Here is a 20,123-nt window from a genome sequence, read left to right on the forward strand (position 1 = left end):
ATGTCTCATGTATGGGTCAAGATATCCTTATATGAATACACAAGTCCAAATCTGACCAGGCCAGCAAGGGTATAACCCTCTCCTGAACCGCATCGATTCGCAAATCACTTGCCCAGTGCAGAACTTGGAGAAATACATAGCAATTCGGCTCTCCAGCAGGGCTCACTTGATACACACTGATTTCGTGCCACTGACTAGATACCACTTCTCTGCCATTCTCCGTTTGGCAGTGGCCAAGGTGGGTGTCTATCCATGGAAATATACCACACATGCTTTTAAGATTGAAGCTCCAACTAGTGCACCCCAGGTGGGATTGCAAATAGAGGCCATTCAGCAGATAGGAAGGTGGCTGTTGTTAATTTCTTTGTAAGACTGGACTGGGCAAACTCAGCCACTCACAACAATTAAATGTCTTTATAGGTATACCCCAATTTCAGCAGACCGCATAGAATATTGGCTATTTATGCACTCGGCCGCAAGAAGAGCTATCATTTGCCTCTATGGATGAAACCTTGAACTGGCACCTCTTGGCATCAGGTGACTTGGATGGGCAAACTAGGCATGCGATAAGAGCAGCTGTTTTCATTGTTGCATCATTTGAAGGAATCATCAGCCACTCTTGATGCTTTGATAATTCATTTAGACGGCAACATCCTTGGGGATTTCTCAGCTAAACAACTGATCAACAAAATCAAGTTGGACTGGGCCGAATTTGCTGCATGCTTCCCATGGACTTGCATCTTATGGTCTAATATCATCCCGAGACTGAAATGGAGTGTTTCGTGGTTATGGGGGTGAGGTCGCAAGAAGGTGACTCATTAGATTGATGTGTGGACCAACAAGTTTGGGGGTTGACAAATCAAGCAGTGTTGGGCTGATGTGCAATGTGAGGGCATGTTCAGGCCTGACAAGATGCAGTTGTCTGATATAGAATATCACTTGTTCAGACTGTCATGGGGAGGATCCAAGATGGCTGACTGTGAGGAACGCAAGAAGAGCTCCTCTGCCGCGGTTGCCTTCTATTTCCTTATTTTATATTTCCTGGTTCTCCTTTGATGCCACGTACGAAGCGCAAGGCCAAGCTGCGGGGGGCTGGTGATAGCGCCCCAATTTTGGGAGGCCTGCAGACGCGGATAGAGGGTTTCTTTTCACCTACCCCAACTCGGCCCCCGGATGAGATCGCAGGTGGTGACAGTGTGGAGCAAACGCCGTCTCTGCAGATCGAGGAAATATCGCTGACCCCAGGGGCACCTAAAATGCCTTCACCTCCTGGAAATGAGCCTGGAATCCATCTGCTCAGAAATGAGGGTTACCGAGCTGATGTTAACGTGAGGCCTATGGAAGGTGTGAGGAGCGTGAGTCTATCTTGGGAGCAGTAGGAGGAGTGAGCCCGGTTGGAGAGGTTGTGGAGAGGGGCCGTTCCTGACCTTGTGAGAAGATCTTCGACCCAGAAAGCACAGCTCAAGGGTGCAATAAGGAGCAGAGGTGGTGCAGACTGTAAGGCAATACTCCCCAACTTGGAATTCACTAAACCCTCTGTAATAACATTGGAAGTTCTTTGGCAGGCTATTAAATCATTGGAAACATCTGTTCTCAACCTCACAAAAGTGTTTGTGGAAACAAATATAAAAGTTTTTGCCAATGAGAATTCTCTCAGTGCGGGACTAAGTTAAATGCTTTGGAATCAAAGTTTACTGAATTTGAAAAAATACAATCTAATATGGTTCAGTCAGATTCAATAACAGTTAAAAGGTTGGAAAACATTGAAAATACTCTGAGTTGTATTCTCCATGTGGTAAATTTTCTTATTATTAAGTCTTTACTTGTTATGGATTTGTTTAAAAACTATCTATTACAGGTTTTGAAACTGCCTGAATCTATTATGCCGGTGATTACAAAAATGTATTATCTACCTATGTCTGAGGGCTTAGCTTTGAATAATATTCCAGAAGAAGCCTCATTAAATCTGACTCAAATATTGGAACGTGGAACTTTATTGGTTACATTTGCATTTCTCTCTGATCGAAACACCATTCTACGATTCTTTTTTCGTAATCGTGAGTAAGAGTTTTACAGACAGAAATTTGGGATTTATTCAGATGTGACTAAAGAGGTTAGGACTTTTCAGCTTGGAGAAGAGACGGCTGAGGGGCGATATGATAGAGGTGTTTAAAATCGTGAGAGGTCTAGAACAGGTAGATGTGAAGCGGTTATTTACTTTTTCAGATAATAGAAAGACTAGGGGGCACTCCATGAAGTTAGCATGTGGCACATTTAAAACTAATCGGAGAAAGTTCTTTTCACTCAGCACACAATTAAACTCTGGAATTTGTTGCCAAAGGATGTGGCTAGTGCAGTTAGTATAGCTGTGTTTAAAAATGGATTGGATAAGGTCTTGGAGAAGTCCATTACCTGCTATTAATTAAGTTGACTTAGAAAATAGCCACTGCTATTACTAGCAACAGTAACATGGAATAGACTTAGTTTTTGGGTTCTTGCCAGGTTCTTATGGCCTGGATTGACCACTATTGGAAACAGGATGCTGGGTTTGATGGACCCTTGGTTTGACCTAGTATGGCATGTTCTTATGCTCTTAACTCCGGAGAAAAAAATTCTTGTCAATGTGAGATGAGGTTAAATCTAAAGGGGCTAACTTCATGTTACAGTATCCATGTAAATGTAACATCAAGTTGAGGGATGTTAAATATCTTTTTTTGAAGCTTCACAATTACGGGTCTTTTTAGACTCGCACACCTAGTAAACTCTGAATGTTTAGGCAAAAAGTAATATTGGGGTATATGTTTACTCACCTTAAACAATTTTCTTATTATATATTTCATAGTTAATTGTTCTTTATAAGGTTGCCCCCCAACTACCTGTTTGTGTATGAGGCATATTAGGTATTTTCCTTTGAGATTTTCTTTGTAAAAGAATTGTAAATGCCCATTTTCTTGACAGATATCACAAAGATGTAATTATGGATATCTTATTGTAAATGCAATAAAAAATTGAAAAAAAAAAAGAATATTACTTGTTCAATAATGATTTGCAGGAGGCATTAGAAGAGCTATTTAAAGTTTGAGGTGATTGCTGCAGCTATATATATGGTGGTGGGGGCATGAGGCAAGGGCTCACCCTAATTAATGCCAATGGCAGGTTCCCAAGCTGGTGTTCGGGGTTTGACGTAGTGAAGGGGTGCATCACGATAAAGACAGCACCAGGCTGGTGCCTTACAGCTAATGGCGGGGCATCTGTACACTTCGAAAGTTTGGCCCCTTGCTTGGGGCTAAGGCAGGGGGCCCAATAAGATTGCCGCCTTGCTTGTTTTACAGCTGGCAACAGGGGGTAACCCAGTTGTGGGTCTGCTCGGGTACAGGTGTTTAAAGTTTATATCTGCTGATCAATAAAGCTGCAGTCTTTTCACCCACCTAATACTTATGTTTCAATTGTGTAGTTTGCAGATGTGTATGCTAATTGTTTTTTTGTGCTATCTTAAATGTATGGGGTGGGGGGGGGGGCGGTGAGTGCAGTCGGGGTGGTGACATGGTTGTGGCTGCTGGAGTTACTGTCTCTTTGAGACAAATTGTTTAAACAGTAGTGGGATGTAAATGTGTGAATTGACAACCAAATAGCAGCTTTGCATATGTCCTGAATGGAAGTGACCCTGAGATGAGCCACTGAAATCACAATGGGTTTCACTTGGCAAGCTTTTAGAGTCTGTAATCTCTAAACCATTCAGTGCATAACTGCCTTTATCCAATCTATTGGGATCAAAGAAGGTGAACAGTTGAGAAGCTTGATGGTGCAAGAACACCCTGGCATACTCTTTAGTATGCCAGAGTGTTCTTGCACCATCAAGCTGATGTGAAAAGCAGACACCACGTTTAGAAGGTGAGTAGGATTAGTACACAGAACCACCCTGTTGTGAAAAAAATGCAGTTATGGTCAATATGATACCAGAGCCTGTAATTCTGTCACTCTACATTATAAAGGGATAGCAACAAGAGCATAATTTCCTGGTTAAAATAAAATAAATGAAACTCCACAGATGCAGTAAGTAAATGCTTTGTTAATGCATTGGGAATTAAGAATGTGTGTGAAATCCTGAGGAATACTGCCACAATACAGCAGTAGGGTAAAACTTACCCTACTGTCTTGTGACCATCTAAACCCAGCACATGTTCCCTATTAGGTGAACAATCCAACATTTGGTGAAATCTGCTTCACAATGATAGGAAGAACTGACATTGAAGGACCAAAAAGTGATGTTGCCATGAATACTTGGTTGGTATCAGCCAGGTATCCATTGGGATGCAGGAGACAGTTTAACCTGCAGATACCTTCATCCTTCATGGCATAGATGATATGCCAGTAGTCCTCAGGATTGCATGCATATTTTTGACTCCCAGTGCATTAACAAAGAATTTACTTACTGCATCTGGAATTTAATTTTTTTTTTTTACCATGAGTGGAAAAAAAACCCAAAACACTGCAGAATTTCAGCACACTGCCTTAACACAGGGCTTATTACATCAGCATCAGAGCTTCTTGCTAACTCTGCTAAAGTGTTCAATCCCTTACTTATATGCTTCCAGCCTGGCACTCTGCTACTCAGGAGAAGATTCTGAAATATGCATCGCCTTCAATGGTGGGCAACTGTAGAATTATAGGTGCAACAGATATGTTCTGTGGTCAGAGATACCATTTATTGACATTTGTTTTTAAAAGCCAAGCATTCCATTGTGCCATTCCTTTATTCTATTTGTGGTTTTTTTTTGTTTTTTTTAGGAACGAGTCCCTGCATATCTGGCTACTTCCCCCATACCCATGGATGAACAGTTTTTTAAGAGCCGTGAATTTCTCCTGCAGAAGCCAATTGCAGATAAAAGGAAAGGGCTAAACTCTGAAGTCTTGTACACCATGGAGAATGAGACTGCCTTGTCCACAGCGGTAGGCTCTGTGAAGAAGAAAAAACGAAGAAGAAAGAAACACAAGCAAGATAGCAAGAGGGAAGATTTGGTCTCTTCCACTGGGGCTGATGAGATATTTGAAATTGAAATAAGCTCTGATGAAGAAAAGGCCATTCAGCCTACGAGGTAAGGATTAAAAATGTGTGGTTTTGGTTCACAGGAAAGTGTCTCTTACTAACTATGGAAATCAGGGTGGTTGGGGGGGGGGGGTGCATATTTGTTTTCAATTTATTTTCATTATTTAAAAAAGTCATTTTTAAAAGAAGATAAATATAACAGCTCCTAAATTCTTCTCTGGTGCAGAATAGAATGTGCAGTTTATAAAAATAAAATTTATGGTTATAAACCAATGATAGTGGATTTCTAACTATGGTCGTCTTGGCCCACAAACACATTTTTTTTTTCCCCTGATATCCAGATTTGCCAGCCACCTTAGAGACCTGGAGTTTGAGCCCCCTTAAGACAGAGTTAATATGACACCTAGTGGCCCATCAGAAAATGACTGCATTTTCAGCCATGGGAAGCTGTGTGAGAGAAAAGATATACCATATTTTTCGCTCCATAAGACCCACCTGACCATAAGACGCACCTAGGATTCAGAGGGGGAAAATTTTAAAAAAAAAATTTTTTGTGCTAAACCGGCTCTGTCCCCGGGCGTCTGTGCGTCTTATGGAGCAAATTAGGGGAATTCATAACATTTTCTTTTCTCCCCATTTTGTTTTCGGGTCTGGGGAGGGCCATTTCGGTCCACTCCCCAGATCAGAAAACTTTTATCTTTCTCTGGGAAACCCCCCCCCCAATCCGAACCCTTTAAATTAATAACCCCCCCCAAGACCTGCCAAATTAATTTACTACAACTCCCCACCCTTCTGACACCCCCCCCCCCCCCCCCCCCCAAGTCCTGCCAAAAGTCCCTGGTGGTCCAGCGGGGGTCCAGGAGCGGTCCGGGAGCAATCTCCTGGACTTGGGCTGTCGGCTGCCAGTAATCAAAATGGCACCAACGGCCCTTTGCCCTTACTATGTCACAGGGGCTACCGCTGCCATTGGTCGGCCCCAATGACATAGTAAGGGCAAAGGGCTGTCGGCGCCATTTTGATTACTGGCAGCCAACGTCCCAAGTCCAGGAGATCGCTCCTGGACCCCCGCTGGACCACCAGGGACTTTTGGCAGGTCTTGGGGGGGTCAGGAGGGTTGGGGGTTGCAGTAAATAAAGTTGGCAGGTCTTGAGGGTGGTGGGGGGGGGGGGTTTGTTAGATTTCTAGGTTTTGTTTTTTTTTTGTTTTGTTTTTTATATTCGCTCCATAAGACGCACATACATTTTCTCCCCACTTTTGGGGGAAAAAAGTGCGTCTTATGGAGCGAAAAATATGGTAGTGGAGGCTGCATATAATTCTAAACAGCCAGTCGTGCTGTAAAAATTGCAGAGATTTACAAGGTTATAAGAAGAACCTCCTTAACTTCCAATTATGCTCTGAGCCTGACGGCCAACATGAGGCTAAGCTCCTGCTGAGATTTCTTTTTTTTTAATTACACTTTACCACAGTCTTTGCTCTTCGGACTTGGTATATGACTGTGGGAAACAGAGTTGTATTTCCCAGGCTGGAGGCACAAAGCCACACAGACTCCAGCCTTTTCAAATGCAATTTTCACGCAAACACAGCACTTTAGCAGTGGACTCCCTACTTGAGCAGGATTCACATGAGATTTGTAGACTGCCTTCCCTCTGGACAGTGTACACTCACTCCCTTCTGATTGGTCAGGATAATTTTACTGGGGCTGCCTCTTCTGGAGACGCAGAGGCCTCCTGAACCCAGCTGGGCTTACACTCTCTTATGCTCCCCAGCTCGTCTGCCCTCTGGACTTTACCCTGCCCTGCAGGTCCCATTCACAGAGCTCTCTCCTTTGGTGGGATTGAAGGTGGATTAGGCCCCCATACCTGGTCCCTCACAGATTTAAAGGGGGAAAACGAGGCCTCTCTATCCCAGTCTCTTTCCAAAGACATTGTTAAAATGTGGGCCAATCGGGTAGAGCAGGCCCCATATCCTGCCTCTGACCAGGAAGTCTCCCTCCTCCTTCAATCCAGAGCAATCGAAGCAGTGCCCTACTCCCAACAGGGCCTCGGATTCTATTTTCCAGTCTGACAAGGTCTCTTCCTGCAATTTATCACAATCTGCTTGTGATTTAACTACTCTGAACAATTTTGTATCATCTGCAAATTTGATTACCTCACTTGTTTGTATTTCTCTCCAGATCATTTATAAATATATAAATATAAATATATAAGAGAGAATTTGAAAAGAAGTTGGCTGTAGAGGCAAAAACTCACAGTAAAAACTTTTTTAAATATATCCGAAGCAGAAAGCCTGTGAGGGAGTCAGTTGGACCGTTAGATGATCGAGGGGTTAAAGGGGCACTTAGAGAAGATAAGGCCATCGCGAAAAGATTAAATGATTTCTTTGCTTCGGTGTTTACTGAAGAGGATGTTGGGGAGGTACCCGTAATGGAGAAGGTTTTCATGGGTAATGATTCAGATGGACTGAATCAAATCACGGTGAACCTAGAAGATGTGGTAGGCCTGATTGACAAACTGAAGAGTAGTAAATCACCTGGACCGGATGGTTATACACCCCAGAGTTCTGAAGGAACTAAAAAATGAAATTTCAGACCTATTAGTAAAAATTTGTAACTTATCATTAAAATCATCCATTGTACCTGAAGACTGGAGGATAGCAAATGTAACCCCAATATTTAAAAAGGGCTCCAGGGGCGATCCGGGAAACTACAGACCGGTTAGCCTGACTTCAGTGCCAGGAAAAATAGTGGAAAGTGTTCTAAACATCAAAATCACAGAACATATAGAAAGACATGGTTTAATGGAACAAAGTCAGCATGGCTTTACCCAGGGCAAGTCTTGCCTCACAAATCTGCTTCACTTTTTTGAAGGAGTTAATAAACATGTGGATAAAGGTGAACCGGTAGATATAGTATACTTGGATTTTCAGAAAGCGTTTGACAAAGTTCCTCATGAGAGGCTTCTAGAAAAAGTAAAAAGTCATGGGATAGGTGGCGATGTCCTTTCGTGGATTGCAAACTGGCTAAAAGACAGAAAACAGAGAGTAGGATTAAATGGGCAATTTTCTCAGTGGAAGGGAGTGGACAGTGGAGTGCCTCAGGGATCTGTATTGGGACCCTTACTGTTCAATATATTTATAAATGATCTGGAAAGAAATACGACGAGTGAGATAATCAAATTTGCAGATGACACAAAATTGTGCAGAGTAGTTAAATCACAAGCAGATTGTGATAAATTGCAGGAAGACCTTGTGAGACTGGAAAATTGGGCATCCAAATGGCAGATGAAATTTAATGTGGATAAGTGCAAGGTGATGCATTTATGGAAAAATAACCCATGCTATAATTACACGATGTTGGGTTCCATATTAGGTGCTACAACCCAAGAAAGAGATCTAGGTGTCATAGTGGATAACACATTGAAATCGTCGGTTCAGTGTGCTGCGGCAGTCAAAAAAGCAAACAGAATGTTGGGAATTATTAGAAAAGGAATGATGAATAAAACGGAAAATGTCATAATGCCTCTGTATCGCTCCATGGTGAGACCGCACCTTGAATACTGTGTACAATTCTGGTCGCCGCATCTCAAAAAAGATATACTTGCGATGGAGAAGGTACAGAGAAGGGCTACCAAAATGATAAGGGGAATGGAACAACTCCCCTATGAGGAAAGACTAAAGAGGTTAGGACTTTTCAGCTTGGAGAAGAGACGACTGAGGGGGGATATGATAGAGGTGTTTAAAATCATGAGAGGTCTAGAACGGGTAGATGTGAATCGGTTATTTACTCTTTCGGATAGTAGAAGGACTAGGGGACACTCCATGAAGTTAGCATGGGGCACATTTAAAACTAATCGGAGAAAGTTCTTTTTTTACTCAACGCACAATTAAACTCTGGAATTTGTTGCCAGAGAATGTGGTTAGTGCAGTTAGTATAGCTGTGTTTAAAAAAGGATTGGATAAGTTCTTGGAGGAGAAGTCCATTACCTGCTATTAAGTTCACTTAGAGAATAGCCACTGCCATTAGCAATGGTTACATGGAATAGACTTAGTTTTTGGGTACTTGCCAGGTTCTTATGGCCTGGATTGGCCACTGTTGGAAACAGGATGCTGGGCTTGATGGACCCTTGGTCTGACCCAGTATGGCATTTTCTTATGTTCTTATGTTCTTATGAAAAGTAAGGGTCCTAATACAGATCCCTGAGGCACTCCACTGCCCACTCCCTTCCACTGAGAAAATTGTCCATTTAATACTGCACTCTGTTTCCTGTCTTTTAGCCAGTTTGTAATCCACGAAAGGACATCGCCACCTATACCATGACTCTTTACTTTTCCTAGAAGCCTCTCATGAGGAACTTTATCAAACGCCTTCTGAAAATCCAAGGACACTACATCTACCAGTTCACCTTTATCCACATGTTTATTAACTCCTTCATAAAAGTGAAGCAGATTTGTGAGGCAAGACTTGCCTTGGTTAAAACCATGCTGACTTTGTTCCATTAAAACATGTCTTTCTATATGTTCTGTGATTTTGATGCTTAGAACACTTTCCACTATTTTTCCTGGCACTAAAGTCAAGTCTGACCCTTCAACAGCTGTCCGTTAGTGCGTCTGTGAAGGCCCATCCTCGGCCAAGAAATCCTCCAGACCGGGCTCCTGGAAGCCCTTTTATCTGCACAGGAAGTATTATCCTCCCGCCTTCTGGGCTCATACACCACGCACGGGTTCCAGGGGCCATCCTCGCCAACAGCGAGCACCTAGACCCCAGCCGGCCCCCCAGCAAGCCCCCGCTTCGGGCTTTTGACTGGCGGCAAGGGAGCAAAGATCAGTTGAATGTACCCCTGATGTCTGATCCCCTGGTCGGAGGCAGGCTCTTGAGCTTTGCCCGTTGCTGGGAAAAGATCAAGTCGGACCATTGGGTCCTTACTATCATTTGCCAGGGAGTATTGTCTAAACTTCAGTTGACTCCCAGAGACTTCCCCCCCCCCCCCCCCCCCCGTGTCCATGCTGGGGTTTGTCCGCCCATCAGGTAATACTTCAGATGGAGCTCGCTGCCCTCCTTGTGGCAGGCGCAGTGGAACTGGTCCCTCGCCATCAGCAAGGCCGAGGGTTCCTTTTGAGGTATTTTCTCATTCCAAAATGGAATGGCGGCTTACGCCCCATTCTCGACCTCTGTGTATTGAACACATTTCTCATAAGAGAAAAGTTCAAGTGCGGTCACCCTTGCCTCACTGGCTTCCCTTGCCTGGAACAGCTGGAGGGTGCCAGCTCACCTTCTGCTCCACCTGCTGTGGGCCACATGGCGGCCTCCATCCATGCGACTCCTCTGGCCTGCCTCTGAATGAGGAGGGCCCAATGGACCCTATGGTCCCAGTGGCAGAGGCTTCCCAGGATCTCGAGGCACCCGTCATAGACCCTCTGAGTGTCTCTGTCCTGGTGGTGTCCTTTGGACATTGAAGTGTGGGCCCTTGGTTGCTGTAAGAGATGACACCTCCCACAGGGCGGAGCCATGTGGGGACTTGCAGCGATAGGCTAGCTCTCAGCACAGGAACAGATTTGCAAGAAAAAACTGATGGACACAGAGATATATCTTTATTGTACTGCAACGTAGATGGTAACCCGAGGATCAGGTGAGGATTCCAGCTAGGAGAGGGGAACCAGATGATAATGTTCCGTCTGTATGTAACAGAGTGGAATGGCAGTTCCACAGTCACCAGGCCCGCAGTGCAGGGTAGATCAAGAATCTATGGAGAGAGAGATGAGACACGCAAAGACAGAACTGGAGCGGCAGTACTCACTCTGATGCTGGTAGTTGTAGTAGGAGAGAGCTCCGAGGAGCGGAGGTCTCAGACGAGCAAGGCCCCGAGAAGCGGGTACCGTAGGCGTCCTGGTAATAGGGAACCCAGAAGGGTAATTAGGAGCAAGGCAAGGCCCCCGAGGAGCGGGTACCTTAGGCGTCCTTGTTGGTAGCAGATAACCCCAGAGGGTAAAGAGCGAGGCAAGGCCCCCGTGGAGTGGGTACCTAAGTCGTCCAGCGGGAGCATCTGATAACAAGGAGAAATCAGCATGGAGGATTCCTTGCTAAGTTGTAGCTGGAATTGTGAAATGGGTTTAAATATCCTGAGCTAGTGACGTCATGCGGTGGAGACGCCCCTGAGGTTCCTGCCATGACGCACGTAAAGGATGGGGTGTGCGCTCATGCCCTAGGTGATCCCGGGAGAAAGATAGCGAACGCAATTGCCCATGCCGGTCTGGGAATGCTGGAGGAGTTGGCGTAGAGAAGCGAAGGCAGCCATCTTCCCAAGATGAATGGTGTCGGGCAGAAAAAAGGTAAGCAACAGAGGGCGCAGCCGTCTGCGACCGGGCGCAACAGTACCACCCCCTTCCAAGGCCCCCCCCCCCCCCCCCCGGGGGTTTCAATTTACGAGGATGCAATGGGAGCATATCATTATCCAGGATATAGGCCATGGGCTCCCAGGAGCTCTCCTCCGGTCCGTATCCTTCCCAGGAGATAAGGTACTCCATCGTTTACCTCTCTTGCATACATCCAGGATGTCATCAACCATATATGCAATATCTTCTTCTGCATCAAGCGGCGTGGGTTCCGGAGCTTTACTGTGGAAATTCAGGCAGTACGAGAGGTTTCAGTAGGGCCACTTGAAAGGCATTATGAATTTTCATGGATGGTGGTAGCTTCAAACTGTAAGTCAAATTACCAAGGCGTCGGAGGACAGCAAAAGGTCAGACGTACCGCGGAGCTTTAAGCGGAGGAACTTTGTACTAAGCCATACTTTATCCCCAGGCTGAAATTGGGGAGCCTTCCTGTGGTGAGCATCGTAAGTCTTCTTGGCTCTTTCTCCTGCCTTGAGGAGTAGTTCTTTGGTCTGTTTCCACAATTGTAATTCCATTGCAGTGGCTTGAGCTGCTGGAGATGTCATGGAGAGTGGTACAGGGGTAATGGAGGTAATGGTTGGTGGCCATACACCACTTGAAAGGGTGTTGATCCCATCGCAGCAGCTGGATGTGAGTTTAGGGCGAATTCGGCCCAAGGAAGTAATTCTGCCCAGTCACTTTGTCTAGTATTCACATATGAGCATAAAAATTGTTTGTGTCCAATTCATTTGCTCTGTTTGACCATTGGACTGTGGGTGATAGGCCGATGTCAGATCCAATGCAATATCGAACTTCCGACACAGAGCTCTCCAGAAGCTTGCGGTAAACTGGATGCCTATATCAGACAGAATGTGTTTGGGCATGCCGTGGAGATAAAAGATGTGTTTCACGAATAATTTATCCAGTTCTGCAGCGGATGGTAATCCTGGCAGGGCCACAAAATGTGCCATTTTCAAAAACCAATCGGTCACCCAGATCATATTGTTTCCGGCAGAAAGGGGTAAGTCCACCATTGGTCGCGATGTGTGTCCAAGGTTCCTCTAGTACAGGCAGAGGTTGGAGGAGACCCCAGGGGCGTCCAGCAGGAGGTTTTTGTCTAGCGCAGGTGGCACAGGAAGCCACGTAGGCTTTGGATATCAGTCTTCATGGTAGGCCACCAGTAGAAACGTTGGAACATAGCCAAAGTATGTTCTTGCCCGGGATGGCCGGCCAGACGGGAGTCGTGTGCTCACTTTAGTAATTTCTTCCTCATTCCCAGTGGCACCACTGTTTTTCCAGCAGGGACGGTGGGCGTGGCCACTAAGACCACCTTCTCTGGACTGATGTGACAAGGCTCATCGGCTATGTCCACCGTAGAGAATGAGCACGAAAGAGCGACTGTTCTGACATTCTTCTCAGCAGGACGGTATTTCAGTAAAAAGTCAAAGCGATTGAAAAACGATGACTACCTCGCTTGCCGATGATTAAGGCGTTGAGCATGTCGTAGATAATTTAAATTTTCATGATCGGTATATACAGTTATTTGTTGCTGCGCACCTTCCAGCCATGGACCCCATTCTTCAAAGGCCAATTTTATAGCTAGCAATTCTTTTTGTTGATTTTTATATACCGACATTCGTCGGAACATCATGCCGGTTTACTTTGTAACAAATTAACAAGAGAGTGAAATACAATAAACGGGGAAGGGGGAGCAGCAATGAAGGAGGAGAGAGGACAACAGTAGGAAGGATAGAGAAAGAGAGATTTTATAGGAACGTTCGAAAGATAAATTAACAATAAACAATATATGTAAAGGTGGATATTTGAAAAAAAATATAAATTAACAATAGACAATATGTACAGGTAGGCTGGTAGGTACCCAGACCATTGGTGTCAGTGAAAGGGATAGAAGGGAGGGACAGGGAAGGATAAGCTAAGGGTGGAGGAGGGGAACTAATAACACAGTATTTAGTAGTCTTTGCTAGGGGGAAGAAACACTGTATATTGGAGACTTTGCTTGGGGGGGGAAGATAAGGGGAGAAAGAGGAGAGGCAGATAGGAGGGGATGGTGATAGGGCTGAGGGGTTAGAATGCAAGCTAAGTTTGGTCAACATCTGGATACGTATCTCCAATTTCATAATTCTCAGCGGGCGAGAATAGTCGTGAGAAGAAAGAGCAGGGATGGAGAACATTGGCATCACTATATTGGCTTAGTACTGCTCCCACGCCATCGTCGGAGGGGTCGACCTCGACGATGAAAGGATGCTGAGGATTGGGGTGGCGAAGACCAGGCTTAGTTTGGAAGGCTTCTTTGAGAGTTTGGAAGGCTGCAACAGTCTCAGCAGATCATCACGATGGATCAGCTCCTTTTCTGGTCATGGCCGTGAATGGTGCTGTTAAGGTAGAGTAGTGCTTGATGAAGGTACGGTATTAGTTTGTGAAGCCGAGGAAACAGCTTAAGGCTTTTAAGCCAGTGGGTTGGGGCCACTCTTGAATGCTTTTCAGCTTTTGAGGGTCCATCTGGAAACCATACTTGGAAACAATGTACCCCAGAAATGGCACTGACTCCTGATGAAAAGCACACTTCTCGAGCTTCGCATAAAGGCGATTGTCACGTAGCCTTTGTAGTACCTTTATCACATCAGCCTGGTGAGTCTGGGGTCCTGAGAGAAAATCAGGATGTCATCTAAATATACCACCATGCACTGGTACAGTAAATCTCGCAGAATATCATTCATCATATTCTGGAACACCGCTGGTGCATTGCACAATCTAAAAGGCATGACTAAGTATTCGAAGTGTCCATCACGGGTGTTAAAAGCTGTCTTCCACTCATCTCCGTGATGGATTCGGACCAAGTTGTAGGCCCCTTTTAAGTCCAGCTTAGTAAACACCTTGGCCCCCTGGAGTCTGTCAAACAGCTTGGTTATCAATGGTAAAGGGTAGTGATCCTTGATGGTGATTTCATTGAGACCTCTGTAATTGATACAGGGGCGAAGAGATCCGACTTTCTTTCCAACAAAAAAGAACCCCGCTCCAGCCGGGGACTTAGAAGGTCTAATAAATCCCTTTTGCAGGTTTTCTTGGATATAGGCCGACATGGCCTCAGTCTCTGTTATTGAGAGGGAGTATACCCTTCCCTTGGAAGGCTCCGAATTAGGCTTGAGATTTATCGCACAATCAAAGGTCCTGTGTGGAGGTAACACATCTGCTTGTTTGGAGAAGATGTCCGGAGAAGACGCATATTGCGGAGGTAAACCTGGTAATGAGGGAGTTGTCATGCAGGCCAGCGGTGAAACATTTGCTAAACAACGATCATGGCAGCCAGGACCCCACTCAGAGAGCTCCATGGTGGTCCAATTGAACTGAGGTGTGTGTTCCTGTAGCCATGGTAGGCCGAGTACCACGGGGTGAATAGCCTTCTCAAGGAGCAAGAAAGAGATGTTCTCATTGTGTAAGGTCCCAGTGCGAAGGCATATGGGCTGCGTGGTAAGCGATACCTCCCCTGGAAATGGTTTTCCATGTATAGAAGACAGCAGTAGAGGGGTAGCTATGGGTGTAGTAGGAATTTGCAGATGGTCTGCAATTCTTTTTAGCTTAAAGTTCCCTCCCGCACCTGAGTCCATGAGTGCGAGTGTAGATAATTCAAGGCCTCCGGTCATGAGAGAGACGGGGAGAGATAATGGAGGAGAAGGTGCAGTTAGACCTAGGAGGAGTCCTCCAGCAGGTCTGGCTTTTTCCTGGACAGATAGGGCAGGTCTGGACAGCATGGCCGGATTGGCCGCAGTACATGTGAAAACGTCTCTCTTTAGAAGTCAGGTGACTGCATCCTAGCTGCATAGGTTCCTCTTCTTCACTGGGCGCAGAAGATTGGGCTGAAATCGTATGCATGGCTCGAGGGCGATTACCTCCCATAGGGTGCTTCTTGTGACACTTGGCTTCTTGAGCCCGGTCGCGTATCCAGCGATCAATTCTCCCAGCTAGATCAATGAGAGATTCCAGAGTGTCAAGCAAGTCAGGAGCTGCTAGTTCGTCTTTTATACGAGTGTTGAGGTCCTCTAAAAATATAGCACATAGAGAATGAAGTTCAGATGCTAGTGTCTTGAATTCAATAACAGTCTGGTAAAGGCTTGCTTCCTTGTTGAAGGTGAAGAAAAGTAGACCTTGCGATGATCTGACATGCTGGATCATCAGAGACTGATTTGAACAGGTTCAAGAAGTTAGTCAGATCATTCAAAACAGGGTCGCTGCATTCCCAGAGAGGTGAAGCCCAGGCCAGGGTTCTTCCATTGAGTAGTGATAGGATATACGTAGTCTTGGAAACCGCATTGGGAAAGTAGTTCGGTTGCAACGAAAAGTGCATACAGCACTGGTTAGAAAAAAACCCTGCACATCTGGGCATCACCAGAGAAGCGTGTAGGAGCTGGTAGTGGTACAGTGGTGCGAACTTCAACCACTTGAGGAGAAGAATCTTTCTCTGGAACCTTCGGCGTATTCAGTCGGGCGTTCAACTGGTTTCTGTTGCTCTGTAATCCGCTGGGCCAGGCCAGGAATGGCCTGTAAGGCTGCCAGGTGTGCCGGGTCCATGGAGTTAGCAATCTGTTGTACTTTGGACATTGAAGCGTGGGCCCTTGGTCGCTGTAAGAGATGGCACCTCCCACAGGGCAGAGCCCTGTGGGGACTTTCAGTGATAGGCTAGCTCTAGGCAGAGATGGACACAGAGATATATCTTTATTGTACTGCAACGTAGATGGTAACCCGAGGATCGGGTGAGGATTCCAGCTAGGAGAAGAGAACCAGATGACAATGTTCCATCTATATGTAGCAAAATGGAATGGCAGTTCCACAGTCTTATCGGGCCTGCAGTGCAGGGTAGATCGAGAATCTATGGAGACAGAGATGAGACAAGCAAAGACAGAACTGGAGCGGCAGTACTCTCTGATGCTGGTAGTTGTAGTAGGAGAGAGCCCTGAGGAGCGGAGGTCTCAGACTAGCAAGGCCCCGAAAAGCTGGTAGCGTAGGCGTCCTGGTAATAGGTAGGCAACCCTGAAGGGGTAAATAGGAGCAAGGCAAGGCCCCCGTGGAGCGGGTACCTAAGTTGTCCTGGAGCGAGAGTACACAGAGCGAGAGCGTCTGGTAACGAGGAAAGATCAGCATGGAGGATTCCTTGCTAACTCGTAGCTGGAATTGTGAAATGAGTTTAAATATCCTGAGCTGGTGATGTCATGCGGTGGGGATGGCCCCAAGGTTCCTGCCATAACGCACGTAAAGGACGGGACTGCGCATGCATGCGCAGGTGATCCAGGGAGAAAGATGGCGAACGCAATTGCCCATGCCGGACTGGGAATGCTGGAGGGGTTGGCGTAGAGAAGCGGAGGCAGCCATCTTCCCAAGATGAACGGAGTCAGGCAGAAAAAAAGGTAAGCAACAGAGGGCGCAGCCGTCTGCGACCAGGCGCAACACCTGGTGGTAACATCTCACCACCCTGGAGAAAGGACTTCCCTTCCAACTCTCTCCGCCCCAGGTGATTCTCACCACTGATGCTTCGCCTCAGGGCTGGGGAGCCCATGTGAAAGGTATCCACACACAGGGTCTCTGGATGCCTCCGAAGCCTGTTCTCAGATAAACTTCCTGGAGCTTCGAGCGATTTGGTACGCTCTGTGGGCATTCAGAGGCCTGTTGTGCAAGGTCGTCCTAATTCAGACTGACAACCAGGTTGCTAATGTGGTATATCAACAAGCAGGGCGGCACGGGTTTGTTCCCTCTCTGCCACGAGGCAGTACATGTTCTGATCCTAGGCCCTTTCCCAGGTAAGGTCACTACGAGCGACCTACCTGCTGGCCACCTCAATGTGCTGGACCAGACCGCTTGAGCTGCTCCTTCCAGCCACACAAGTGGTCCCTCAACTTGGAGGTGGCGGCAGAGCTATTTAGCCGATGGGGTACACTGGATGTGGATCTATTTGCCTCTCCAAGCAACCACAAGGTGAACAGGTATTGCTCCCTAGCGTTGGGGGACAGCCATCCGGCCTGTGATGCTTTCTCCCTCCACTGGGGTTCAGACCTGCTGTATGTGTACCCCCCCCCCCCAACCACTCCTCCTGAGGACCCTGCTGAAGCTTCAGCAGGACAGGGGGACCAGGATACTCGTGGCGCCTACTTGGCCACACCAGAGATCTGGTATCCCCTTCAGCAGGACCTGTCAGTGCGGGCACCCATCCAGCTGAAGACTGCGCCCGACCTCATCTTGTAGAATCAGGGCACTCTGTGCCATCCGAACCTCTGGGCGCCTGCCCCCCCCCCGCCCCCCCCCCCCGTCTTGGATATTGAGCGCGTAGTTTCTCCAGTGGCATCTGTCCGAGTCTGGGCTTCAGACCAGCTCAGTCAGGGTTCACCTCAGCACTGTCAGCTCGTACCATCGAGGTGTTGCTGGCATGCCCGTTTCGGTCCAACCCTTACTGGACCGTTTCATGCAGGGCCTCCTCCAGCTGAAACCCCCCTCTGCGGCCTCCAGTTGCATCTTGGTACCTCAACATTGTCCTAATACAGCTCATGCGACCTTTTGAGCTGCTGCAGTCCTGCGACCTGAAGTTCCTCACCTGGAAAGTTTATACTCCTGGTGGCGATCACTTTGGCTCGTAGGATCAGTGAGCTTCAGGCGTTAGCACGTACGCACCTATACAAATTCTTCACGATCATGTGGTCTTGCATACGCATCCTAAGTTTCTGCCAAGGTCATGACTGATTTCCACCTCAATCAGTCCTTCGTTCTTCCCACCTGCCTTTCTGAGGCCACATTCCCACCTGGGGGAACGGGCTTTTTATACCTTGGACTATAAAAGGGCCTTGGCTTTCTACCTGGATCACACTGCAAGGTCGCAGACATTCTACCTAGCTCTTTGTGTCTTTTGATGCCAACAGGCTGGTAGTGACAGTGGGTAAGCAGACCCACTGTCTGCTTACCCACTTACCCATCCGCCACCGGTTTGATGCCAAACTGGCTGGCGGATTGCATTGCCCTCTATGCACAGGCAGGCCATCCCATTCTGTGTGGGATATGGTGACAACTGTGTGCATTTATCGTGTGGCCCGGTTTGTCGAAATCTGCTGGACCGCAACCTGGGAGTTCCTCTTCACACCATTTGCGCCTACTACCTGCTTGACAAAAGGTGGCAGCAGGACAGTGCCTTTGGTCAATCCTTCCTCCCGTGCAACCTGTTCCCAGACTTGACCCAACTCTTCCGTGCTTTCCTACTGGGAACCAGACAGTCCCCTGCTGACATGCACGCCGGCAGTGTGTTTTGGCCCGGTGGCATCTTGTTCAGTCACTGTTGGTCTTTCCGTTCACAGGGACGGTCTGGAGCTTGGTATTCAACCACATGTGAGGATTAGCATCCTGCTTGTACTAGGAGAAAGCGCAGTTACTTTACCCATAACAGATGTTTCTAGGACAGCAAGATGTTAGACTGTCAGGAATCCTGCCCGCCTCCCCATGGAGTTGGGTTCTCCTTCTGGTTTGTTTTTATTTTTTCGCTCATAATTTTCTGTGTTACAAGACTGAAGAGGGGACCTCACATGGCGTGTGGATAGCAGCATGCTGGGCATATGCTCAGTGTTGCTGTCAAAGCTTCTAGAAACTTTGACAAACATTTTCCGTGCCGAGCTCCATCGGATAATGTCACCCACATGTGAGGACTAACATCCTGCTGTCCTAGGAGAACACCTATTGCTGGTAAGCAACTGCGCTAAATCTCAATTGGAGAGCCATCTAATAGCTCGAGGTGAGGTGTAGGTGGTTTAGGGTTTAGACGCCAGTTTCTCATGTAGAGTGAGACGTACGAGCAGCACAGTACACCTTGGTGAAGATTTTGAAATTTGGAGTGAGGAAAGTCTCACAAAGATGAAATTTTTTTATCTCGTCCTAACTTTATGGTACCCTGTTATAGAGTCCATCAAGCTAGGGTGAGAGAACATAGAAGAAATGGCATCTTTGTGACACTTTCCTCGCTCCAAATGATGTCAAATCTTCACAAGGTGTACTGTGCTGTTCGTATGCCTCACTCTACATGAGAAACTAGCCCCTAAACAAACACCTCACCTCAAGCTATTAGATGGACGTCCTATTGAGATGTAAATACTTGACTAATATGAAGGCCTTGTAGATAAGTCTCGCTCTCTCTATCTCTCTCTCTCTCTCCAAGATGCAAAAATAGGAGTTATCGCGGAATTTACCACACCACGCGATACTACCGATGCAAAGCGGTATGTTATCGTGTGGTGTGGTAATTCTAAAATTTCCCTAAATATGCCCCTTTTTCTTATAGTGGGCATTCTCAATGCATTACTAACGCATTTTGATGAATCTAGGGGTAAGTTTTTAGCCCACTACTCCTCCACTCCATTATTTGCCTGTAATGGTTTTGAAAATTACAATTGAAAAATGAAGAGGAATGGCTTCACTTGGCTGCATTAGTAATGCTATGTTCATGTTTTTATTGAAAATTGCAATACATTTTTGACTGTCCGATATCCCATGCAATACTGCTGCTTCCTGTATTGCCTTGAATATACTTTGAATTGACAAAGCTGTAATAATACATTTATATTGGTCATGCACCAGCACTGATGCAGTTTTACAGCATCCAAGCAGAGAGAGTCAGCAATATGTACAATTTGACTGCTGTAACAAATACTGTATAAGAAGTCCTGGA

At 46.4% G+C, this 20,123-nt stretch overlaps 1 protein-coding gene across 8 annotated transcripts in view; it reads left to right on the plus strand.

Annotated features, from left to right (window-relative positions):
* LPIN2 (lipin 2) overlaps positions 1–20,123 on the plus strand; it is a 397,530-nt gene that overhangs the window by 114,650 nt on the left and 262,757 nt on the right. For all 8 annotated transcript variants that reach the window (XM_029591076.1, XM_029591075.1, XM_029591073.1 and 5 more), the window contains one exon: positions 4,789–5,096. In XM_029591076.1, coding sequence (XP_029446936.1) covers positions 4,789–5,096 — 308 coding nt within the window. The remainder of the gene's footprint in view (positions 1–4,788; positions 5,097–20,123) is intronic.

The sequence above is a fragment of the Rhinatrema bivittatum genome, chromosome 2 (assembly GCF_901001135.1).
Source record: "Rhinatrema bivittatum chromosome 2, aRhiBiv1.1, whole genome shotgun sequence".
NCBI lineage: Eukaryota > Metazoa > Chordata > Amphibia > Gymnophiona > Rhinatrematidae > Rhinatrema > Rhinatrema bivittatum.